Below are 26,872 nucleotides of genomic sequence, written 5' to 3'. Positions count from 1 at the left end.
CTATGATGATTCCTATTTCCAAATGCATCAATTTCCTATGATTTCAAATGCATAGTTAGGGGTGTCAAAAGGCAACAGAGAATCATGACCTGCAATAGATCTCTGCAAGTCTTTTATTTTGTTTCCTTCCTATTCTGGATATTTAAGATGGCAACCATCCATCTGATCCAAAGATGTCTCAGTGGTTATGCTAACAGAAATCTGACATCAAAGGCATTTCAAAGCTGTTGCTGAGCATGTATTGAGTGTGCCTTGAGGTTGAAATTTCAGTAAGACAAAGGTTAAGACTGTGGCTTATGCTAGCTTGATTCTCCAACCTAATACAACCACAATCCTAACACAGCTTCCCTCCAGCAGACAAGCTGGGTTAGATAAGGCAAAAACATCTGTGAAAAATTTTGATTTGCCCTGGGCGATATTTTGATCACAAAACCAACATCTATGGTAAACACAAACTCATTCAGAATTCATCATAAAAATAAAATACAAGGGAAATGTCAACCAAAAACTTTCACTCCTGTAGAAAGATATTCCTGCCATTAAATATCTTTATTGGTGATGTGGAAGAAAACAGAAAATCAGTGCAGAGAATATTTTCAGATGAGATGAAAATTGTCAAGACAGTAAATGAGGAAGATTGGTTAGATAGGGTGAACTGGGTCACTTGCTAAAGTCGGTGGAATTTAAAAATCAACTTTCATAAAGGAAGGAAAAGGAAAAGCAAAGATGAGAGGCCATATATGAGGGGGGGTTGTATCCTGAAGTTCATGACATTGGGAAACAGCATCACAGTAATGGCAACCTACCATCTGACTTCTGTAACGTAATGGAAGAGGTCCAATAACTAATATTTGACCCTGAAAATGTAAGAGAATACCAATGTTGTAGGCAGTGACAAATCCAGATTTGCAAATTTGTGCATCCGCACTTCAAAGTTATAATTTTAAGCATTCAACAAGAGCAGAAAAAATTGAAGCCTGAAGAAACTTGGTGTATTTATCTCATTTAAAGGAAGAAAGAGGTGATTTGACCAAAGTTTGCAAGCACCCCTCTGTGAAATAGATTTCTAATGGAGGCTGCACCTATTTGTGGCATGGAAAGAAAGAGCACAGTCCTGAGTTTGGAAGAAGCAGCAGCAAAAATGGCAGCTAGCAAAAGGCAGAAAACTTGAAAAATCAGTCACAGAATCACAGTCCTTCTGGGCAGGGCTACTCGGTTTGTTCATGCCCAGCCTGTGCTGATACCGGGGGTTGCCCTGAACCAGGTGCAGCACCAGCACTTGGTCTTGTTAAACCTCATGATGTTCCCATGGACCACTCCTCAAGCTTGTCCAGGTCCTTCTGGATGACATCCTGTCCTTCAGGTGTGTCAAACACACCTCACAGCTTGGTGTCACATGCAAACTTGCTGAGGGTGCACTTGATCCCTTTTTCTATGTCATTAATGAAGACATAACACTGATCCCAGTAAGGACCCCTGGGTGTCCCACTTGTCACTGATGTCCTTTGGTGCTCAAAGCTGTTGACCACGACCCTCTGGATGTTACTATCCAACCACTTTCTTATCCATCTGACCATTCATCAAATGAAACATGTAATCTGAGCAGCCCAGCTCGTGAGCACACAAAATGTGTTGATTTCACCAGGACACAACCTCCACCCAGCTCAAACTAAGGCATAGTTTTCCTTTGATCAGAACAAATACTGTTAAGGATGCAACCATCCTCTTACCAGCAACCTTAATTCACTAATCTAAGGCTAAATATTTACAGTCATTCTCTAAATAAATAATGATAATGAAAGAGAAGAAAGAAACCTGTCGCCCTTGTAGCTCTAATCTACAGTGAGTTTTGCACTCCATATACTGCATATCTTCATCTCAGCAGGCAGCTCTCATTCGAGAGGAACAGGTGTCATGGGCTGTTGCAGAGGACACAAAATGTTCTTTCTTCAGAGATTTATTTTATTGCTTTTGCTATAAAAAGTCTTCAGGCTCAAGCACATGAGAGCCCCATGTGTGTGCACAAACAGTGGGAGTCAGTCAGACACACACTTGAAATCGGTTTGGGGACTCCCAGTAATTGCAAAGCCAATTCAGCACCAGCTTCCCACAGCCACTGGCCAGTGAAATACGTCCAGGGAAACAGACAGCTTTCAGTTCTGAGTGGAGCAGATTTCCTGTATGAAACCAGCACAACATATCTGGCCACCAGAAAATAAATAGCTTTTCTGGGTAACTCTTTCTTCCTTAGTGGATTGATTATTTATTGAAACAAAAACCCCAAGCAGATCATCTATGGTCAGGACATTATGCTGTTTGTGCTGTCATAATTGTCACTGTATGCTGGAAAAATCTGTCAAGAGGAAAGACAGGAAGGGGACCCCTCCAGCATCCTGCACAAAACTGCACTGAAGGCACTCACTCACTCAAATGTGAACTCCAAGCAAGTGGCAGCTGGTAGACAGAGCCACCCAACAGATTTTCTGTCCTGTGAAGAGCACTGACCAACATCCCTCAAAAGGAATTTTCATTCCAGAAATACTGAAATTATCAGTTTTGACATTGCTCATGATTACTCATGGAATCTGAGTTAATGCAAAAATGGTTTCAAACACTCCAATACTCTACTTTTCAGAAACTAAGCTTTCTAGCATAGTTTGCTCCCAATGCTGCTTCCAATTTACACAGACAAACTCAATTCTTCACCTAGGGTAGGGGGGACTGTCTGTACTGGATGGAAGATTTCAACTCCAGTTTTGATTACCTTTCTACAGTTTCAGATGACCCAGTAAGGGTCATGGCCACAGCAGTCACAGCACCAGAATAGAAGCTCCCTGAACAAAGTTTCCAGTGTATTAGTGGCACATTTTACCTCCTCACATGCTCATAACAACAGCTCAGTGAACCCTGAGACTTGGATTGCTCAAAGGATTTGTTGAGCTCAGCAGAGAATGTTCTTGTGTTCCCCATCTCAACTACTCTTTGGGATACCATGAATCCAGCAAGGCCTGACAGACACATTTCCCATCTGGAGGGTGACTGCAGGTCAGGCGGACTGATGCTGAGTCTGAGTGGGTGTTGAAAAGGCGAAGGAGCAGCAGATCCAAATCCCCAGCACCCTCACAGAGGCCAGCACTGCCTGCTCCCAGCAGGGTCCTCACGTAAACAGGGGTACCCTTGTCAATCAGACCACCCCTGTGGGAGGGCAGACGGTGCCAGCAGGAAGCTTCAGCCAAAATCTGAAGTTTGCTGATCGTGTAACCTACAATAATTACCAAGACATGTATTTGCTCCCATTAACTACAGCAGGATCTGGCAGCTGTGACATCCCTTCTGCCTCCTTGCCTAAACACAAACTTGGAAGAGAGGCATGAACAGAAATGAAGTGACCCGGGATCGTCAGGGAACTGTCAGTTTCCAGGTGACATGCAGGGAGCACTTGCTGTGAGGGACATCTGCTGTAAGCAAACTCCTGCCTCTTGCTGGATCCTGGGGGTGCTCATGGCCTCCCCTCAGTTCAGATGTAAAGCAAAACTTCAACTTTATGTGGCTGCAAAGCCGAGACCAGCTGGGCTCAACATTGCATCAGATGGGCAGGAGGGTGAAGTCAGTCACTTCTATGTTCACAGCTGCTAGGAGCAAAAATCTCACTGGTCTTCCAGTGTGTCTGTTACTCCAGTGATTTGCAATGACCACCAGGGCCAGGGTGTGTCCCATGAAGGCTGGGACTAGGGATGGAGACACATGGAAAAGAATTTGCAGAAAACCACCATTCCTTATCTTTCAGATAGGCACTGCAGCACAGGACAGTAATTTTATCACCCAGCACTGTTTGTTATGAGTCTGATTCATGCTCCCATATGTTATAACATGACAATATTTTTACTTCCAGAGCCGAATAACAAGGAAACATACTTCCAAGTGAACACAGTGGGAATTTAATGTCAAGCTTCTTTAGTTCAGATACCGTATGAAACAGATAGCAGATATAGGGGAATAAACAGGAAACATAGTATCTCCATGACTGCCATCTGTATAAATAAGCATGGGGGGAGCTTGAAGGTTCACTGCACTTCTGTTCACGAGTCCTGATGGGCTTGAAATAAAACATTTCCTCTCTGATAGTTCATTGATCAGCTTCCCTCAGCCTGGAGTTTTCCTTAAGGCAGCTCCCTATTAATGCCACATTTGCCATCACTCCAGTATGCCAGTGTTGCAATGGGAGCTTTCCTTAACACCAGCACCACAGTAACCTGCACTGCCCTTTGCCCAGACTGGTGGGTGAGAGGCTGGACATGCCCCAGCCATGCCACTCACAGCCCAGAGAGCCAAACGTGTCCTGGGCTGCATCCAGAGCCCCGTGGGCAGCAGGGGAGGGAGGGGATTCTGCCCCTCTGCTCCGCTCTGCTGAGACCCACCTGGAGCACTGCATCCAGCTCTGGGGTCCCAGCACAGGAGGGACAGGGACCTGCTGGAGCCAGTCCAGAGGAGGCCATCAAGATGATCAGAGGGCTGGAGCACCTCTGCTGTGAGGAAAGGCTGAGAGAAGTGGGATTGTTCAGCCTGGAAAACAGAAGGCTTTGGGGTGACCTAATTGTGACCTTCCAGTACCTGAAGAAAGCTGACAAGAAAGATGAAGAGAGATTATTTGCAAAAGCATCTAGTGACAGGACAAGGGGGAGTGGCTTCAAACTGGAAGAGAGTAGGCTGAGATTAGATATTAGGAAAAAATTCTTTACTGTGAGGGTGGTGAGGCACTGGCACAGGCTGCCCACAGAAGCTGTGGATGCCCCATCACTGGCAGTGTTCAAGGCCAGGCTGGATGGGGCTTTGAGCAACCTGGTCTAGTGGAAGGTGTCCCTGCCCACAGCAGGGGGCTGGAACTAGACCATCTTTAAGGTTTCTTCCAACACAAACCATTCTGTGATTCTATGATTCATTCTCTGATGCCTCAGATCCCAGTTGAAGCCACTGAATCACTGAATCCAGACCATCTTCTCACCCGCTTGTAACACGACAGAGCTAGAGGTAACTCCAGAGATCTAGCAAAAGACTGCCTTCCAAAACATCCAATCCCTCCTGGAAACTATTTTCCTCTGTCCCAAATCCTTAACTTTGATCTAGCAAAAGCTAACTTGATGACTCATAAGGGTAACAGTGAATTAGGAGAAGCCTTCAAGAATATTGAAAAATTTTCTTTTTTATTAGTTTGTGATATCAAGTAGGCATTGACTGAAACACAGATATTTAGCAACTTCTTGGTTTTCATCAAAGGTTCCTTTAAAATCCCGGACACGTCAGCTTACAGACTGTGGTTGGCCACTCTGAAGGTCCTGTGGTTATGTCTTGGGGTGACTTTATGATGTGTATCCCATATCGCTGCCCTATGCCCAGAAATTAATTTGTGTACCTTTCTATGCCTTTAAACTGAGCCTGAGAGGGGGAAGGAAAAACCGAGCAGAACTCCTTCAAAGCAGTTTGCAGCTTGTTCAAGGTCACACAGAGATAGAGGTGGCTCTCTGCGTTCAGCTGCAGCAGGAGATCGACAGGGAAGGGAAGCACCCGGCTTGCTTTTCTTTCCAGCCAGCTTTCGGCAGTTTTTTTTTTTTCCTCAGCTCTTTTTCCTTTGGAGAGTTGAACTTCCATTTTCCTGGGACTTCGTTTTTTTTTCCTTTTCTCTCTACTGGACAGTTTCAACATCGGAATACACTGGGAGGACTTTCCACCAAGCTCTTGGCCCCGGAGGTGGGCCCACCACCTTGTCCCAGCTCCAGGGAGGGGGAAAGAGATCTACGGAAGAACTCTGAAATTTTCCCAGGTTTCTCTCAGCAGAGCGAGAGGTTTTATTATTTAGCATTATTATCCTTTTCCTGTGTGCTCGTCAAATAGTTTTTGTCTCTTTCACTTTCCTTCAAGGAAAATTTATTTTTCCTGAACCTGGTGGGGGAGGGGTGGTTGTGCCTTCTCTCAGAGGATGTATTTCTAAATTTGACCAAACCAGCACAGGTTATTTCTCATTTCCTGGGTCTTACTGCTGTAACCACTGCATCTGTAGGCTAACTCATCCCAGGTTTTGTTCCTGTGAGTGTTCTGGAGCTACCTGAACTTCTTCATTAGGAGAAAAGAGGAGGCTGGGATCAATTAGTGACAGAAATAAGCAATATCCTCATGTGAACTGCCCATATTCTACTGCAGGGAATAAGGGCTGGAGAGGCTGCAGTGCTGGGCAGCAGCAATAAACCATGTTTCTTACTAATCACCATTCTGAAACACAATCAGATAAACCAATCCCAGGAAGAGAGGTGTCTGGTACCAACTCCTGTTCTCCAGGGAACATGATAACCCTCTGAAAACAAAGATAGGACATTCAACAGTGCTGAAGTTTCTCCCTCTTAACTCTGCAACGTAATGTTTCTATATCCACAGAATTAAACTATCAGTTGTGCTGCATCAAGTGCCTCTGTCTGGAACACCCCACCTGAAATCCCTTTCTTTTGCCTCATCCTGTCGCCACGTTGGTTTAATTTTGAGCTAATGTTGGCAGCCAACAGGCAGCTCCTTTGGTGGGTGCTGCATGCTTGGCTGAGCCAAGGGAGTGCTGCAAGCTGTGCCACACAGTGCAGCAACCACAGGAACTGCTTGTCAGGCTGTGTTGAGCAGTGGGACATCCAAGAATGCCTAATGGCACTTTGCAAAGCAGAGGGAACTTCCACTCACTTCTCAGATCAGTTCAATCCTCTCCCTGGGAGCACCTGTGCAGAGTGCTGCCCCTGTGGGCTGGAGATGCACACTTACTTTCTAAAGTAAGAAGGAGCAACTTCCTGCAACTTCCATAGGGTGTTGTGAGGCTGAGCCCATGGATGGATACATGGGTGGAGTTTGGTGACTGAGTGAGAACCGATGGTGTTCTCTGCCCAAGCTGTGCTCCTGGGCAGCATGTCAAGGATCAGGGTTGGTCTGATCAAGTTCCTGGGCATAAGCTCCAGCAGGACTTGCAAAACCTGAGTGTTGAGAAGATTCGGGGCGGGGGACAAATAGGCATGGTAATATTATACACAATTCTTCAAGAGACACACATTTGCTGCCAAGAAATTACAGACATAACTGCTTAGACTAGATGTGGTAGGATTTCATCTATTTCATAGGAAATAATGAAGCCTTTTAGTGTGTATTTATACTTAGCACCATGCCGCATTCTTCCGCTTTTTCTCCTCACCTTTTTTAATGATCTCTTTTATGCTGAAGTATCAAGCACCAAAATAACTCAGTGATGGGGATCCTTGGCATATAAAATATATTTTTAAGGCTTTTGTTTTTTCCTGGAAATTCCATTGTACAAATCTTCTTGCACTGGAAACAGAAAATATCAGAGCCATCAAACATATGCAATGCCATTTATTGAAGCTTGAAACAAATATGTCATCATAGTTTGCTTTTTAAACCTTGAAATGTTAGAACAAGCTGTGAATGTGAAAAATACACATTTTTTCCTGAGCAATCTGTTGAAGCTGATGTGTCTTGGGCTAATATGATAATATAATAATAATAATACACCTCTGCACTTAGTATTCAATTCAGTTTTGAGACTAATGACCATCTGGGTTCAGATCATAAATCCACCTTTACTTAAGAACAGCTGTGTCATAATAGCAGTGGCACTGCTCTGTTAAAACAGTTCATGTTGTCACAGTATTTTCCCTAAAGTTTTAAGCTGAGCAACAGTAATGACTGCACTTCCCTGGGTAGAAAGACTATTTTGACTAATGTCTGTAATATAATTTATTCACTTTTCATTAATTTCAAATGAAATTAATAAATTTCAGCTCCCTGAAGAAAAAATGAAGGCAGAGATGGTTTAACTCCATACTAGCCCTAAGGAGCACTGGAAAGGACAACTCCTGCAGGCATTTTCCTCCCATCTGCACCACATCCACTCGGTCAGCTCCTTTCTCATTAGCCCACATACCTGGCAGCCTCCTTCTGCTGACCTCTGTGGATAAAATGTTATGCAGGTACCTCTATGCACAGAATAATCTGACCCAGAACGTTGTCCCGCCCAAATCCCATAGGATGCTTCTGGGAATGTAAGGCACATCTGCACTGCCCACCAGTCCAGGCTGTTTGGCTATTGGGAAACTGCTCTACACAATGCAGCCCAAGCCGAAGCCCTGCCCAAATCCTTCCTGAATCAGGCGAGACACCTCTACTCCTGCACGATTCAATATTTCTGTGTCCAGTGGAGTAAGACCTGCCCAGATTTCTATTGCTCAAAGGGTCCCCAGAAGGAGAGAAGCACACTGTGAAACTTTAAAAAGCATCATGTCTGGCGCTGGCCGGCAACACCACAGACATCTATTATTGTAAGAGCGTGTGCATGCATGCACGTGCACCACTGCAAGTCATCCCCATGTCTATTAATCTAGCACCACATTTTTAACAGTGGATTTTGTTTTATCAGCACCTAAACCTGGGGTTATATTGCCATCACAGAGGTTAATAAATCTAACCTCACCATGCTGCATATTTCAAACTCCCAGAGATTTCAAGTGAAGAAGTAAGTCCTCATTCAAAGGTCACAAACCTTTGAAAAATTACAATTTGACTCGTGGTCATCATTAGGTTAATACATTATAGCCAGGCTAAAATACTTCTATTAACTTTCATAAAGGTCTGTCTAGAAAAAAAGCTACTGCTAGTCATAGTTCTGTAACCATAGTGACACTTGGATTCATGACCACACGTCTCGCTGTATACTGCATAAAATGTGACATTTCCCTGCACTACAATCTGAAATTGTAAGGTAAGTAGCGTGCAAATCTGAGATTTTCAAAAAAGCATGAAGAACCAAGGTGTCCAAATCCTACTGAATTCCAAAGGAATCTAAATGTCTGCTCTTGTTCAGCTCTTTACAAAATGCCCAGTTTTGTTCAAAGGGTCCAGTCTTGGTTCCCTGAAGTTTGTTTTGGCATTTTCTTCACTAGCAAAACAGATAGGCTGTTTAGCTAGTGGTGCCCTCATGCCTGAGGCCCAAGCTATGCAGATACTATTCTGGGCCTCAGATTCCTGTCCCAGGAGCCCTCAGCTCCACTATGATCAAGGATTTACAAAGGGGGAAAAGTCTGCTGTGAGTGAATGGTAGTGCTCTTGTGGATGTGGGCTTATGCTCTGCTGGGAGATAGTGGATGAAATGATAGCTCTATCACTGAATATTTGTGTGAATTACAAAGTTTCCAGTTGTTAGTTGGCCTTTATGCTGATGGTGTAAAATTGGTTTCAAAATGTAGTATGGGAAATTTCCAGCTGAAATGCTTGCATGCCACATGTGAAGCTGCAAGAAAGGTTTAAATCTGTAAAGTTGAAATCTGTCATAAAAGTTAACATGAAAATAGAAAACCTGTTTAGCTGGGTTGTCTCATTGCTCCTTCCTTCGTCATTTGTCAAAGAACAGAAGGATTTCAGTTTTCAAATGCAAAAGACTCAACATCAAATTGTCCTTACCTACATCTGCTTAGAAGTCTTTCGCTTTCTCGCTACGTGACTCCTTTACTCTTTGTGCCGTAAACTGTGGAACCCATTACAGTGCCTGGTTCCTCTGCCCAGCAGCTGTAATATTCTTGAACCAAATGGAGCTGACCACAACATAAAACTGGTGGAAGTGAGAAGTCAATAGAGAGAGAATACCACCCTTTCCAAAGGGTAAGTGTTGAGGTTAAATTTTTGCTGCAGAACAAGCTGGTGCAACCTCTGTGCTCCAACAGATTCCTGACAGCTTTTTATGTTCTGCTAACTTGTATCATTCGTGTCTGAATACCTGCAGCTATGGAGACTGGCCATAGTTTTGACTTGGTTGCTTTACCTGACTTCAAGTGGCCTCAGATGGTTAATTTTAAATGGAGAGGAACTACAGATGATACTTCAGAATGTTGTTGCCTGTCTAGCAAAAAATATGCAAACCCAAATTTTTCTTTACACTGAAATTATTCTATCAGATGGAATGTGTAAAACTGTCTAAGAGATATTGCTGGTTTCTCCCCTAAATGTGTAAAAAAGACACATAGATGTGGCACTTAGGGATGTGCGTGGTTTAGTGGTGGACTTGGCAGCACTGAGTTAGAGATTGGACTTGATCTTAAAGGTCTTTTCCAACCTAAATGATTCCCTGACTCTATTAAGGTGGTAGATGCAAATGGTTTTGCTTTTGTGCTACCAAGAAAAGTTGCTTAGAACATAACTGGGAACTTAACATCCCATATTGACGGGGTTTTCAGGTTACAGCAAGACATTTGTAGCAGAAGAACACTGTCAAGAACACGTTATGGATGAGGTATCCTTCAGAGGTTCAGTCAAGTACTAAGAGAAGATTTTTCCTCCTGAAAAAACCAATGTTTCAATTCATCCTGCCTATCATAAACAGATACTATAAAACTCTTCTTTTAAATTTATGAAGTGAGCAATGAATTCAGAGAAACACTGCCACTTCACCTTGGTTCTTAAAAAAGGAAGGCAAATGGGCATAAAGAGAACTGGCCCACGGCAGTTAAGTGTCTGTTGCCCCAAGGGCCACCTTCACTAAGCACTCTCGAGTGCTGGTGTTTCAAGTGGGTTTCAGAAAAGAGATGGAAGAACAAGTTAAACATTCATTACAAAAAATCAGAAAATTCTTGCAAGCCTGTTTCTAGCATCTACACATGCCTAAGAAGTACTAGCTGCTGGTACATTGTAAATTATGTTACAAATTTTGGACTACTACAGAAAAAAAAATGAAGCAGTAAATTATGACTGATAACCCTAGGTGATGTGTTTTCCTAGTTTTGATCACAGATTTCCATTTATGTTGGATGGTTCAGAAAAAAATAAGGAACGTAAAACCTGTAAACAAAAGCTCTATTCAAGGAAACAAGATAAAAACAGCTAGTGCCAAGCTGCTTGGTTGTTGTTTTCTGGGTTTTGAGGTGGTTTTCTCCTAGATTTAATGTAATTTTGTTGTTTGAAGCCTTGCAGATCCCCATGTCTTGCTTTGTTACGAATCTGGGGCTGACTACATGTGAAGCAGCACTGAGTCTGTATTGATGGCAGCAAGCACTTGCCAATGCCTTTCAGCCTCTGGCAGAAGTGAACCGACAGCTGGTCTTTGCTGCAGGGCAGCCCTGTAGTGAAGAAGATGAGAACACTTAGCTGTATTTTGCTGACATACTCTCTGTATAGGCAAGATCACCCTCTAAAAGGCTTTTGAAGACTTTACTAGAAGGGCTCTGAGATGCTGCTGTTCCTACCTGAGGGTACCTGCTGGATACAGCAGTACACAGACTACACATAAAGATCTGTATCCTTCTGTAAGCTTTCTGCCTCCCCTGATGCCTCTTTTTCTGGGCTATTAACCATCTACACAACTGGGTCCCTGGGCCTTTGAAGGACAGAGGTACAGGACACTCTGACTCACAAAAGTACTTCTCTCCACCTCTTGATTTTGGACAGTCTCACCCTACGGGACACTGATTTTTTTACAGTGCCTGTCTGTAAGAATTTTTTTACTTGCACTTCCAGTCCAGAATTTGCAGTTTCCATAGAGGGATCTATCTTAAGAAATGGCATCCTTTTGGACTCACTATGTGTCCTTCCACAGTCCCCAACGCAGCCTGAGTTACCTAAAACAGGCCAATACAAGCAGACTTAGTAATTTAGTTGTGGCATCATAAATTAGGGATGCATGCTCAGAGACTGCACTCCCCATCATGGCAACATGAGGCCAAAAGAGCTGGAAGACCCAACAGCATGGTTCTGCCAACAGAGCAGCCAAGCAGTAGCAGGCCAGGCTGACCTGTAATTACTGAGCCCACAGTACTCAAAACAAGTTGACAGAGTGAGTCAGTCCCCAGTTTTTGCAGAACCTCAGCACAACGCCTTCTGAAAACTGTTTCATGCAGGTATATTACTGTACCTGTATTTTTCCTGCACTCTTGCAGATTGCACTTCTGATATTTCGTGGGCTTGGCTTTATCCACACACATACTGTCATCTTCAGTTTCATTAGTTCCTGTATTCATGCATTTCACAGTTCTTTGCTGAATGCCCCCTCCACAAGAAACAGTGCACTGAAAAGAAGTAATTTTAACATATATGAAACTTTTTTTACATGGAAATTTTGTAATATGCCAGCTGTGGTGTAACAGGAAGCTAAAACTACCATGTGATCCAGAAGCAATGGCATTACAGTACTTTGTCTGCTGCATCCAGACACCTCCATGGCGCATTTTGGCCAGATTTGGCAGGATGCAGTAGAGGGTAAATAGTATAAATACAGCATCTTGGAATGTGTAAATAGAGGGAGAGGACTGTTTTCTACAGGGAGGAAAAGGAAGATTTTCAATGCCAGTTCTACAATATAACAGAGTAGTAAACCAAATTAGTACAAATTAGGACATTTTTTGCTTCCTGTGTTTTCTGACTATCTAAGTTAAACATGAATAACTGATTGCAATGTTAGGTCTAAAAAAGATCAAACTAAGATTTTAATAAAAGCCCAAGAAAGGTTTTGCTTCTTTCCTGGCATTTAAACAGTGGTTACCCTTTCTTTATGACCACAAAAGAACTGCCAGCTCCTTGTTCTGGCTGCACACAGAAGGCCATAAAACCCAAACACTTCTAAAATATCGTCCTGTACCATTCTGTAAATGTACTTAATTCTTCTGACTTCCCAGAGTGTCTCAGAATTCCAATTAGTTTTAAATTCTTTTTCTCTACAGATAAATAGTGCCAGCAGATAAATGAGATAAATAATTCAGCAGAAAGAGAATGTCAGCTAATGAAGCACAAGAGACGAAGGCAGAAGTGGAACCTCTGTCATTTTTCTGCAAGTTGTCCCCTCTATAATGCATATCTCTGTGCATGAAACACAACAGTACTGGTGTGAGGTACACTGAAAGATCTTACGTATTCTTGCAACAACTTTATATTTATGTTTAAAATATTTTTATAAAGTAAAATTATTAATGAATACATCAATATGGGATTAATAAATCAATTAAATAGTTGCTATAACATTTGGTATTCGATTGCCTATTTTATGCAGTTCACTTCCATATTTAAGTGTTACACTAACTCTACATTACATTGTAGTCATGTCTCATCTAATGGCTTTGTGTCAAAACCAACTCATTACATTTTCTGTGTTAAATGAGACTCCATCATTCCATTATTTGTGGCTCCTGCTTTTAGCATTCCTTCAATATTCCATTCTCCTGGGAGGAGTATTTGTAATGTACGCAATGTTGATTAAGGAAACTGGAGGGAAAGGTTTATCATATATACCAATTTCTCTATAGATAAATATGTATAGCAGATACTGGAAGGTTCCCCAAAAATATGCCTCATATTTGTCAGTAAGATTTCCAAGTACTAAATAGGAGGCTATTGGTCAAAATTCAGAATTCCTCTTTGTGTGGGCAAGCACAATACTCCCCAAAGTTGTTTTGAGAATAACCCAATCCCCTCCAATAGTCCCAAACAGTGGAAAATTTCAAATGAGCAATGGAGGAACGTTAATGTTGAAACTCCTTTTTTCTTAGACAAGATAAAAATTGCAGCCCTCCAGCAACATATAATGCAGCAACAAGAAGTAGAAGCTACAATATCTGTCACCTGAAGGAATGGACACAGGCTGGCTATTAAATGCTCAGTACTGTTTTCAGAAGTTCTTCTCTTGCACAAGAAACTGTACTTGCAGTACAGGTACAGGTACTGCAGTTCAGATACATGTGCACAACACGACCACATATGGCCAACAATATGACAAGAAACAAGACAGAAATAAAGTGAATCCTACCGGGCTCCAAGCCTGGTGAATCCACTGTGTGCAAGGCTGCCTGTTACACGATGCAATGGCATCAGGTCTTTTGGTCCAGTCACAGAGCCCTTCCCGGGGGCAGTAGATGCGCCGCTTCTGCTGGCCACCACCACATGTCCTCGAACACTGACAAAACAGGGGCCCAGTCAGAGGTGGGAAAGGATGAGAAACCAGAAACAGGCCACAGAGACAGCTAGACATGTTCATGCAGAAATGTGGGGCCACACGTAACAAGAACCCTGTGTCACTGGCCCATGGGTTTAGAAAGATATATGAGCTAGCTTGCACATCAAATGAAGAAGACATGAAGAAAAGGTCTGCACTGAGGCACTTATTCCATGTGCTTGGAAGGAGACAGGGAAGAAGCTGTTACTTGGGGAAAAGCTGCTCCTGGCACATCCTACTGCAAGGACTAAAGGACAGCATAGAAGTGGCTACACGGAACAGGCAACATAGAACTGCTCATCAGCATCACCAACACCAGTAGCTTCTCTAACAAGAACAAGATTAGAAGTCATGTGTCTGCAAGATTAATCTATAACACTAACTGAAGACAGAACAAGTTCATAAGATGCAGCATTTCATTTTTATGAGGTGGTTGGGGAAATTAAAATTCAATCCATACAAAAATTGAACTGTTTGGCAGTAAAAGTTTCATACAAAGATAGTGACCCAGGTTATTTTTTAAACATTCTTCTGTCCATATTCTAGAATTACTTATGCACTGATATTTTACTATTTTTTCACTAAGTCTGTAGTAGAGTCTACTTGAAATACACTCTGGCATGAAACAAAGTACCAAATATACTTTGAATAATGCATTGTTCCTCCTACAAGGAATTGCAACCCTATGGACAGAGCAATGTATCTGACATCTGATAAATTAACCTTCTCAATCCATTTCTATCCAGTGTCCTTAGCATGAGGACAACTGTCAGGGTTGGACTGGTGTTTTTATAAAGTAGTTTAAGTGGCAAACAAGTGTAATCATTCGGCTATTTTTATTTTTCCAACCCCTGCTGATTGCTCTGACAGCATACCCTGGTCTCCTCCAGGTGTGATTTGTTAGTGCCCTGCAAAGCAAATGTGATCACTTCCCTTAAAATCCTGAAGCATCAGGTCCACAAGGCAAATATCATGACACTTTCTCCAGAGCTGCTTTCAGTGGGGTTAAATTTTAAAATATAACGAGACCATGTGCTTTAGCTGACATAAATATGTGCCTGGCTGCCTCCGAGTTTGTTGGCACAGATGTATACTACAAAGGGACCCAAAAAGTCAGATTTATCTTGTCTGATCTAAGCCTCTGGCCCCATAAAATTTCAGTCCAAAAGTGTAAATGAAAATCCTAAATTCACCATAATGAGAAAGCAACATTAAAATGGCAGCAAAAAGGATTCATCTAAATGAACCACATTTACTGATCCAATAGGATAGCTAAAAAAAATTTTCTTTCAGGTCATCTGCTTCTCTCTTTCAAGATACAGTAATTTACAACTCCAGCTGTAAATCACGTGCAATTCTAAGAATGATTCTGTGAAGCCTTATGAACACCTGTATTTTATGAACAGCTATTTTTTGCTGTAGCCATACACAAGAACTGCAGAGTGGCACTCACCAGCTGCGTGTTCCTTGGAGCAGAAGTTTACCTGACAGCATGGGATCTAACAGCTGCTTGTTACCTGAAAGGAAATTGCTGGTTCCCAGAGTTTCTTTTAAAGAGCAGTACCTCACTCCAGGGCTCCACACGCCATTGCAAGCAAGGCTCTGTGTTACAGCTAGTGTTGAATTGTGGTTTATAGCTGAGTAACTGGCAGTGGAAAGGCCTGAGAAGCCGCTTTTCCCGAACATCAATGCAGTGAACGTCTCGGGTCTTGAAGCCTCTGCTGCAGTTCACAGAGCACTGTACACAAAACAGAGAGAGGCACATCTCCACATGATGCTCCACTGAGGGGCTGTACCTGCCCCAGTCACAGAGGAGGAGGACAGCCTGAGCTTTGAGCATCCTGAACAGAGGGAATTTCCAGTTTACCATAACAGCAATCTGTTGTGAGGCTTAAACACTGTGGTTTTCCTTACAGCAGCCCAGAACATGCTATGTAAGTACTTCCCCTCCTACACTGCTATGGCTGTTAATAATATGGATACATATTTAATTGGGAAATCTTGCCAGCTATTTCCAAAAATGTCATAGTGAAAGAGTCATAATGCAATAAATACAAAAAAACCGGGTTCTGTATGCAGGGATATTGTCAGTTCCTTAGTTGCTTCGGAGGGAGGAAGGGAATGAGTAGCAGTTCCCAGCCTCGCCTTCCTTGCACCTCCATGGCACCAGGAGGATCCATACCCCAAGAGCAGCCTGAGTTTGAGAGAATGGGAGGGACGAGAGAGGCACCCTAAGCCTCACTCACAGCCTGTGAAGTCACTGCTCAGCTTAGGGCTCTGCTGAGGAGCTAAGTGAGCCCTTCCAGTCTCCAATTTCTAGCCAGAGCATCTTCCAAGGCCTCATGCAGCATCACCAGGTCCTGTCCCCAGGCACCAAGGCTCAGGACCTTTCCTGCTCTGGAAGAACTGAATTTGCTATCTCAGGGATAAGGAAAAATATGTATTTTGTCTTCACTTAGAATTAAAGCCAGTTCCAACTGCACCAGTTGAATGATCTCAGATTAGCTTTCCTCTTTTACCACTATGATGCAATAGCAACTGATTCTGTTCTCCTTTGCACAAATAAGCATCCTTAGTTGAGCAAGGAACCTGAATACAATACTTCTCCTAGGAGATGAAGAACGGATGGAAAGGGAATCCTTTCTCTTGTCCACAGGACAGGTTTCTGTCTGTCTGGATAGAAACAGTGGATGGAAGTGACTGTGTAAGAAACTGAGAACAACAGCCTCAAAATATATACAAATTATATCTGTCATTAAACTCAGATGCTAAAACTTAGTCTGAGGCACCTTTCTTTTAGGAGAGGGGAAAAATTAGGTAAAAGTAAAGGAGCAGAAAAAGCTCTACTACACAAGCAGGGAACCCAGCCATCTTGCCGTGATAAGGTCCCTTAAAAATATTTGAAATGAGTAACAAAATACAATTGCCACTTGTAAAGCAAGCAGAATTTAGTCATTTTTATAGGAAATTGTAATTAGGTTTGTATAGTTCACTTGATGGAAAATAAGGAGGGTAACACAAATCTGATAGGAGAAGCCTCTTGCCTCAAACTTGTTTCATAACTGGACCGACATTTTTTAAAATTTGCTTCTGTAATATTTTGTCACTAAACCTGATTGCTAGCTATTTTTTGTGACACGAACATCATTCACTTGTTGCTAGAGCAATGACATCTATGAAGAAAAAGTGAAGGTGAAATTGCCCTACTGCAGCTGCGAGGGCAGGATGTCTATGCATCTTTTAAAATTAATTTCGAAGGCTGAAATGTAGTTATATAAAGCCTTGGCCTTTCCTGAACTTTCTAAACAGGCATGTAATTCCTGCACAAATCAATTTTACATCAAAGAGCTCAATAATACCACAGGTTTTGTAACTATAACCTTTTATTTCTATCAATCTGCCCTCTAGCCCAATGGCAACAACATTGTCCACAGAAATGGTCTGTACTGAGAAAGTTTGACACACCTATCTTTTTCCTTATTAAATCAACAATATTTAAACCAGAATTTTTTAGTTTATCTCTTTGTAGTCTTGAAAAGTAACCTGTGGTTTGAAACTCTATTTTTAGACTGCATGAAGACAAAATGTAATAAGCTTCAAGAAGTCACCAAAGTCCTTCCAGGTGCTCTTCACACAGCTTAAAATACCAAGATGGAACTCAAGCACAATTCTTTGGGTTCCACTTAGCCGCCTGGACACTCTTCTGTCCCTTGACCAGGCCATGGGTACAAAACTAGGACCAAACAGAACCCTGTACATAGCAGGCATTCTCCCCAGTACAATTTGCTTTTAGTTTTTTTGGCTTTTTTCTTTGGTTGTTGTTTCGTTTTTTGTTTGTTGTTTTGTTTCATTGTTGTTGTTTTTTGGTTTTTTTATTTAATGTAAAACTTAGAGGTTACGTGGATGGGAAACAGACCATATGGTATAAGAGATAGTACATGGTGACAAGGGTGAATAGGAACACGACAACTCCCTCTTCCAAATTCCCACTGCTTCTTAAAATTAGGCTATGCCCCTAGAGGCAGAGATTAAAAAGATGCCACAAGCAACTATGTACAGCTTTGCCCTCTCCATAGAACATGAACAGTGAGTCCTGCTTTGGCTCTTGCTTTGGCAAGAGTTAATGAGGACAACCCACCACAGGAAGAACAAAATTCACAGCAGATGTATTTCCAGATATAACTTGGTCAGGAAATAGGCAAATTAGTGCTGAATAGTCAACTGGGAATCATGTATGCATTCACTGAGTAAATAACTGTTTTAAAAATAAAGTATGTAGAATTTCATACTCACTGAAATTTGCAAGCTTACTGTTCACACACAGCTCTGAATGAAGTTACCTTGCTCCAATTTCCTGTTTTCCAGCTAGCACATGGGCGGAGATAACATCTCCTTGCAGGATCAGGCTTTTTCATGCCCTGACAGTGAGATGTATTCCTGCTGCTGCACTCCACGTGTCTCCAGAAAGCCCCCATTCCACAGGTTGTAGAGCACTGCACAAGGGCAAGAGGAAAGCCCAGGGGCAAACTCAAAATTAGTACATCATTCTGGGAACAATCCTGGAACCTATATATATCTAGAGCCATTTTAGATGACATATGTTATCTGAGATACTCAAAAGAAGACTTCAGATTCACCTAAATTTTACTTAGTATTCTGAAGAAGGGCTTTCTTTTGGTTTCTTAAGACAATACCGATCCTGATTTATACTACACACTTCTTTTCTTTGGCAAACTCCTGCTTACTGAGACATTCTAAATCTGTACCAGCTGTCCCACTGTTTTCTTCTTTTATCTTTGGGGATCCCATATAAAATGTAATTGCATCCAATTTTCAGCATTGTGCCCTCTCTACCCCTCATACTACCTCATACTGCTGATGAGATGGTCAGTTAATTGAGTGCATGATGCTGAAAATCTTAAATGCATGAGAATCTTGGGAAAACTACACAGGAAAATGTTTCTCTAAATTATTAATTCAGAAAGTGGCTGAGTGTTTTCAACATTTGGGAGGATTTTAGTGTCTGAGGAAAGATAATATTGATTATTCCAGTCCATATCCCAAGAGTGCACACTCCTCACAAAAAAACCCGAACACTGTCATTGTATTCTGAAGCAGGAAGGGGTGGAAAGTGGTTGGAGACGCCCATTTACCTTTTTCTGCCTCAGAAAGGGTGGGACAGCGAACTACACCCATAGAGCCAAACCCAACACACACTAAGCAGTCTTTAGCTGGCACGGGAAACAGCATAAATAATCTTGGATTAAGTCAACATAACAATGAAGAATGCAAATGCTATTGTGGGGTTTGAACTCCCTGTGAGGAAGTGGGAAAGTTAAATATGGAAAGCTGAGTAAGTGTCCTTGGAAAAATAAGGAAACTTAAGCTGAAGCTAATACAGGAAAAAAAAAAATCAACACTGAAGACATGGAGAGTCCTGAGACACGTATCCAAGAGGCCACAAAGGTCCTGTTAAAGGAAACTGCATGCCTAGTGACACACCTTTCCAAAACAATTTTTCTGACTGAGAGGATGGACTGCCCTTGTCCTGCTTTCTGATTGGTTGATGCCTTCCCCAGCACCAGTCAGACAACACCAAGACTTTACTGAAAGGTTGCTTAGTCTTTGACCAATGCCACATTCTGAGCACATGTGAGAAGACCAAAGACAGCTCCACGGATGATGCTGGGCAGATCACACTGAGAAAGCTTTATGTTCTTGTCTGAGGAAGGTGGAACAGCAGGACTCTTTCAAACCCTGCTGTGTGCAAGCGCAGGGTCAAGAGAGAAAGGCATGATACTGCAAACGGTTTGAGGATAAAGCCTTAGCTTTCTTGACTCTCGTTTGATGCTAAGTAAGTTTCTGAAGACATACTGCTTTTCCCTTTTGTCATTTGGGAACCAAGATTTCCTCTTGGCACAGCAGATGTCGATCCCAGAAGAGGAAAAGTGCAGGTGACTTTACATGACCAATAGCAGAGGTGCTAATAGAATGAGCTGATCTGGTGGTAATGAAGTATCTCTGGTATCCAGAAAGCTCTTAGAAAGGGAAAAGTGACAGCCCAGAATGGCCCAGGAAACTAGTAGGAAAGGAAGTAAAAGTTATAGACAGGCACTGGTGTAACTGGGCACTGTTTTGCCCTACTGAAATTAGTGGTCTTCCTTGAGGGGGCACTTGCCAGCCCTGTTATGGGACAGGTCACACCTTTCCATCCAGTGACGATCACTGTTCTTGGAACTATTTATTTACTAGTATGGACATCTCCTACAGAGCAAAGCAATGTCAGAATATTGGCAGCTACTAAAAGAGAAAGAGTGTAGCAACACCAAGTGGTGGTACCCAGGTAGATGCAGTGGTCTTGAAATGGAGAGATGTCTTCTAAAAACAAGCTCAAAGTTTTACTGAGGATGAGTACACAGAAAGAACAAAAACAAGTCACAAAACTGTACATTGAAAAGTAAGTAAAAGTAGTGAACAAAAAGAAAAGGTTCTGTGAATGTTAGACTCAAGGCGTGTGTGTGAAATAGGTAACTTTTATTTAATGAGAAAGAGAATAGCTGACCTTACTAATAGAACCACAGAATGGTTGGAACTGGAAAGGACTTTTCCTGAAGCAGGGCCACCTAGAGGCAGTTGCCCAGAACCATGTCCAGATGGCTTCAGAATATCTCCAAGGACTGAGGCTCCACAAATTCTCTTTTTCATCACTTCTTCAAATTGGAAAAAATAAGTTAAATGTGCCACACTTCCCATAAAGTTTATTTTAACAAGAAACAACATCTTGAATGAGAATAGCAAAAGATGACTAAATCATTAAAGGACAACAAAGTTAGATTTATTAAGTATCATCAAATTAACTTCATCAGTTCTGTGAAATCAAATGTATTAACCTTATCTCTACATTCATTCAAGTGTTCTTCAATAATCTTTTAACAGTTGAGAATTAATTTTTATAATAAATTGGAGAAGTCCCAGCAGACTCGATAAGAAAATCTTTCTGTTTATCTCCAGGAAAATAAAAAGTCCTATCTATGGTCTAATGGAATGCTTCACCAAGCTGACTTCACAGGAAGATAAAAACCAAATTATTAAACAATCAAGATCAAAATGGCAAATACTGACAAAGATGATAAAGCAACAGAAAAGCCCACATGGACCTATCTAGAAGAAATAACTCAATTGAGTCTAATCCTTCTCTGACAGGGGGACATGGCTTAATGAAAATAAGGAGCTGGCTGGTATGATGCATTTTTACATGATTGCACAAAGCATTATTTTAGCAAATGGTGGAAATACAGTCTAGGTGAAATAATTACAAGATTGGTGTTCAACTAACTGAAAAACTGTGATAAAGTGGTTCTCAGTGGTTCAGTGTCAAAATGAACAGACATTTCAAACATGATTCTGCAGGGCTCTGTCCAAAACCAGGCTCTCTTCAGCATTTTCATCAACTAACTGAATGAGGAAAGACAGTATGCACTTAAGACATTTGAAGATGATGACAAGTAAGGAGAGTTGGAAGGAATGTTGAAATCTGATTTGATGACATCTCCTCACAATAAAAACTGTAAGAAAGTGGTAGACTGAAATACAAAAATAGATACAAAATGCTACATTCAGGGAAAGCTTTTTATGCACTCATACATGTGTGTGTACATATAAATATAAATATAAATATAAGTAATATAAATACAAACACACACATACACACACACACACACACACACACACACACACGTAGCTCCCAAATGTAACTGAGAACTTCTGCTGATCTAGAAATACTGTAGAAGGGATCCAGGGTTTACAATGGACCACAAATTGAATAAATCAAAGCAAGAAGGTTGCAAAACAAGACAAATCTCATTTCTGCATTTACAAAGAGGATATTAAATAAAACTATAGTAACTACTCCATTTTATATGCCACGTGTCCGCTGGGGCCACAATGAACATCACTGATAAAGAAATATATGATGATACTGAAGCAAGACCAGACAAGAACAACAAAGTCCTCAGATATTTAGAGAACCCAAGGAAAATCTGAAAAGAATTTAGAAGTCAGACCCCAAAAGAGTTATTAAGAAGATAATTGTCCTCCACAGCCTGCATATGAAAAAGAGAATCTTCATTTTCAGTATGGAAGATGCTGGCTATGTAAAAGGAAAATATTTCAAGGTGGATAACAAATGACTAGGACAGAAGGTAACATCTCTGCATTGCAGGCCTTTGCTCAGGCTGTGGTGGGCTTGGGGCCACAACCTTTCCTTGATGTTCTCTTGTAGGCTCTTCCACCCAAGCAGATCTAAACACAGGTCTTCTCTTACAGGGCGATATGTGCAGGAGGGAATGCTTCATGTGCCACTAGAACATGGGAAGCTAAGGCCATTCTCACCCGGCCACAGGAAGGCACAACATGAAATTTCAAACTGCCATCAGCAGTGTATGTCCTGAACAAGTGCTGATGCAATGGCGACAGAGCACTGTCTGCATCCAACACGATCTCGGGGGTCTAGATGTGCCTCCACTGACATGGGATACACTTAGTCATCCCATGCTGTCCTTTTTGGCCCTGCATTTCTGCATTTCTGTGATTTTGAATCATTCCCAGCAGACCCAAGAGTAAACAGGTACACAGAAACAGACCTTAGATACCCTTCTTCATCAATACTGAGACACAGAGGCAGATCAGGGCTAGGCGATTTTTAGATTTGACCTTGTTTAGCTTGGTAAAAAAGGTGATCAAAAAATGAGGTGATTAGTTCAGATACCAACATCTCTCACTTTAGGTATCATGATTTCAGGAATATAAAATCCATTAGCATAAAAAGAACCGTTTTTACATAAAAATAAAACTTTACAGTGGAAATTTGTAAAATGTGACCAGGCCCCATGTCATGGTTTAGTAGAGTTTGGGTTTTTTGTTAGAGGGCTCCATCAGCCACAGAAATGATTCTCTTGCAAAGAGGTGCTTACAGCTTCCTCTATGACCTAACAGAACCTATCAACTGGCTAGTTTGAATATTGGCAACTTTTTAAGCTACTTAAGAAGCTTGACACACCTCTGTGACCCACATTTAAGAACGAACAGAACCCGGGAAAGCTTCTCTTGTCTTCCAGCTTTTGGACAGGTAGCGGGGGGGGGGCCTGCAGGTGGCCCAGCAGGGCCGGGCCGGGCCTTGCTCAGCCCAGCTGGGTCAGCCGTGGCACGGCCCTCGTCCATCCGTGGCTCCCCCCCCAGCCCTGCTCTGTGCAGGCAGCCCCTGGTTCGGCTGGGGCTCGTCTGAGGCCGCTGCCCCACTGCGCGGCAAAGATCATGTGGCCAACAGCAATAAGCGAACTCCAGCTGCAAGGCCCGGGTGAGATTAACCCTTTTAGTGCTGTCAGTTTCCTCCAGAACAGATGAAGACTGCAGACATGAATCCTCTCCCGAGTCAATGCCATAAAGACACCAAAGTCAGTGAAGAAGGAAGAGCTGAAACCCTGAGGGAGGAGAAAGAGGAGATGCTTCCAGCTCAGAAGTTGAAATTCTGTTGTAAAGCTATGGTGGGGATGGACTGTGATACATCAGAGTACCCACTGTAATTCCATGAAAGCATGGGGGGTTGAAGCATTCAAACTGTAATTGTGAGCAGAAGTACTTGTGCTGAAATAAGCAAATGACAGTAGCTGTAATTTGATGAGGACCCTTTGCTCCCAGGGAAGGGGGAGAGCCTCTATTCCTAGAGATGAAGATGCTCCCAGAGATGGGTGAAGAGAACCTTTGTTTCTGAACAGCTCAACCTTAAAATGGTACCCCATTAGCTCAAGATTGGACCCTTGAAAACAGTTGTGGGGAAAGCTGTAAGTTGGGGAAAGGGACTTCCACATGTGAGCAGAGAACCAACCCGGGCGGCTGTCTCGCTGTGACATTGAATCCATGAGAGAACTGTTTATTGTGGAGATGTCTCCATAGCATGAGTAAGAGGGACTCCTCTCCCTAAGTGAACTGAACAAGGTTATTATAGAAGTGGTAAACAGACTGAACATCTCAAGGGTTGTCTTTTTACACTGTCAGTGTTCGGAGAAGGGAGAAAGGTGGGGGGAGGAGAAGTGTTCTGAAGGTTTAGTCTGATTTTTTTTTCCCCCTTTCTTTTAGGTCTGTTAATAAACTTCTTTATATTCTTTTAAGTTTTGTACCTGCTTTGCTTTCTCCTAATTCCTCTCTCACAGAAAGAAAATAAGTAAGTAATAGATGGATATTTTGGACCAAACCACTACACCCCATGATGACTATATTAATTCTCTGTAAGCAACCTAATCTTAGATATCCCAAGTTACCACTTTTTTTGTGGTAAGTATTTCATATGTATGATACTGATTTCAGATAATTGTGACAAACTAAGAAGCTTCGCTTCTTGAGCAGTGTTTCAGACAGCTGTTCACACACTCCACTTCTTACGACCAAAAAATAACCTACCTCACTCCAGTTGCCTACTATCCAGTAGGCATCACTGGACAAACTGCTGGATGTTATTACATGGCTGTTTTCTGTGACATTCATTAAAACACCCTCAGTTGCTGCACTTTGGTTCTTCAGAGCATGCTTGGGAGCTGTGGATTGTGTGCTGGTAGTTATGGTGTCAGGCAGCTTTATTTCTTCTCTGCTGTCAGTCTGGTCTCTGGGTGCATGACCAAGCTCTGAGGGCATTTCTGTAACCACTGCTTGTGGGGTAGTTACCTCTAGAGCAGGCATATCAACTTGCAGACTGACATAGTTTGCTGCTGTTGGAAGTGCCAACCCTTGTGCTGCTCTGCTAACAGGATTGAGCACAGAAAGGTCTTGGTGATGAGATGCTGGTGGGGACTGAGAAGTCACACTCTCATTTTGAATGACAGGAGAGGCAGTGTCCAAGGTTGTGCTTCTGGTTCCAATTTCAGGACTGAGTTCTGTGCTGTAAAAGAGATCAACTGGTTTCTTGCTAACTCCAAGTGGCCCATCAGTGTTGTCAGATTCTTCAGTTAAGTAATCATAGCTGGAAGTTATTCCTGGACTACTGGTAAAAGAGGAAACAGGAGTGTCCTCACTTCTTTGCATCTCACTCTCTGCAGTAGAAACTGGCTCACTTTTAGAGGTGCTCTCAGCATGCCTTATAATTTCACTATTTAAGCTGTTACGAAAAGGCCATGAAGTAGTATTTAGATATGAGCTATTTTCAGTAGAAACAATTGGGTAGTTGTAAACATCAGTTGATCCAGCAAAATTATTTTGTAATGTCCTGTTGGCTGCTCCCTCTTTTCCTGAGACATTACCCAAACCAGAGGACGTAGGCAAACAGGAAGTTACACCTTCATGCTTGGGTATTCTTGTTGTTGTATGGAACCTGGGGTTTGGTCTGGGTATTCTGCGAGGAAGACTCCTTTCAGGATCAGCAGTTGTTTTTCTGATTATGATCTTGCCTCTTCTGGGTGCCTGTGGGGGCATCAGAAATCTCCCAGCAGAAGGGCATTGCTGAAGACCACACAGGGCTTTAGAGTTTGGTCTCTTGGAACTATCACATGGCTCATCATTATTTTTGGCACAAGTGACATTACGAGTCCTTATTCCACCTCCACAGGTGACAGTGCACTGCAAATGAAATAGAATTAATGTATCTCCCCTCTTCATTCTGCTGCACAGAAGTATCAGATGGCACTTGTTCATAATAAAGAAGCATCATGACAAATAATCAATTACAAAGCTTTTCGTGAAGAACAAGCCCTTTATTCTAGTGATGTTCTGCTATCATGGAGTTTTTTCCAAATTCTTCAAAGTAAACGTCACCTTAGGGAAATAGTAGTGAAAAAAGACTACATGATAAAGACAAAATATCAAAGTAGTATGATAGGATTTTATTTCTTCATTGACTCACAAAGTCATCTAGCCAGTACCTTTTCCACCAGATTTATGAAAAACAGACCAAAAACCTGGAATCAAACCCTGAGCATTGACGGCTCAGTGCTGCTCACAGTGCCACAAACCTGCTGTGATGATCCATGCAGCTCACAGACCCTTGCTGACTTTATGAAACCGATTTTTCATTCAGTCTTAGTACTACCAGAGCTACTAGCATGTCTTTCCTTAACTAAAGATTACCGAAAGTAATCAGCCAACCTGGCTTCTATTTAAATGACAGCACTGCTGTGTATAAAGGGTGCTGGAAGGAGACCCAGCTTTTCTGTGATGTTTTTCATCCTCAGGTCCACAGGCACAGCCATGCCTTCAGCAGCTGTCACTCCACTAAGGATTTTGTAAAATCACACTTCTGTGGTTTGAGATACTAAGGCTGGATGACTGGTGAGTAGGAATGGAGATGTTACAAACAACCTACTGGAGGAATTCTTCCTCGATTGCAAGGGAGCCTAACCAGGTGCTCAACATGAAGTGATGAACACTCCTTTTGCCAGGATTTTAATGCCCCATGCATATCTAACTCATTTTAGAGCTAGTCTGGGTCATGGGGCAGTAGAAACACCAGTGACCTTGTGTTGCTGGGGCACTCTGTTGTTCACAGCTGTAAAATAACATCAGCTCCACAGCAACAGGAGCAGGGAAGCAAGCAGAGTAGCCTCACAGTAGGTAAGTTCATCAGCTCCTTACCATCCTGTCATTTGTGCAGGTGAAATAGCCCATCCTATGCTCTCTCCCTCCACTTCCTCCAGGTATAAAATGTATTTTTGTCAGTAAGTTGTAAATATAATCCAAGGGCACATGAGCACCAGCAGTGTGCCATTCCTATATAATTGCACTGCTAGTCATGTAAGCTCATTCTGTTCTTTCACAGGCGTTTAAAACAGGGGGGTTAATCAATTAAAAAAACAATCAACATTCTGTAATGATGGTGTGTGA

The 26,872-nt window shown here is 42.2% G+C and overlaps 1 protein-coding gene across 2 annotated transcripts in view; it reads right to left on the bottom strand.

Moving 5' to 3' along the window:
* Nucleotides 1-5,949: 5,949 nt before the first annotated feature.
* Nucleotides 5,950-26,872, bottom strand: part of ADAMTS12 (ADAM metallopeptidase with thrombospondin type 1 motif 12) — a 160,467-nt gene continuing 139,544 nt past the window's right edge. Inside the window, exons 19-24 of one of the 2 annotated variants that reach the window (XM_039567189.1) lie at nt 24,464-25,612; nt 18,349-18,501; nt 15,573-15,746; nt 13,823-13,969; nt 11,939-12,092; nt 5,950-7,350 (exon numbers count right to left, since the gene is read on the bottom strand). In XM_039567189.1, the coding sequence (XP_039423123.1) occupies nt 7,301-7,350; nt 11,939-12,092; nt 13,823-13,969; nt 15,573-15,746; nt 18,349-18,501; nt 24,464-25,612 (1,827 nt within the window). In that variant the 3' untranslated portion in view covers nt 5,950-7,300. Of the gene's footprint in view, nt 7,351-7,375; nt 11,148-11,938; nt 12,093-13,822; nt 13,970-15,572; nt 15,747-18,348; nt 18,502-24,463; nt 25,613-26,872 lie in introns of those variants that run through there. The other variant, XM_039567188.1, reaches the window with a different exon arrangement.

Source organism: Corvus cornix, chromosome Z (assembly GCF_000738735.6).
Source record: "Corvus cornix cornix isolate S_Up_H32 chromosome Z, ASM73873v5, whole genome shotgun sequence".
Taxonomy (NCBI): domain Eukaryota; kingdom Metazoa; phylum Chordata; class Aves; order Passeriformes; family Corvidae; genus Corvus; species Corvus cornix.
The sequence above is the reverse complement of the archived record's forward strand: the minus strand, read 5'-3'. Positions and strand labels throughout refer to the sequence as shown.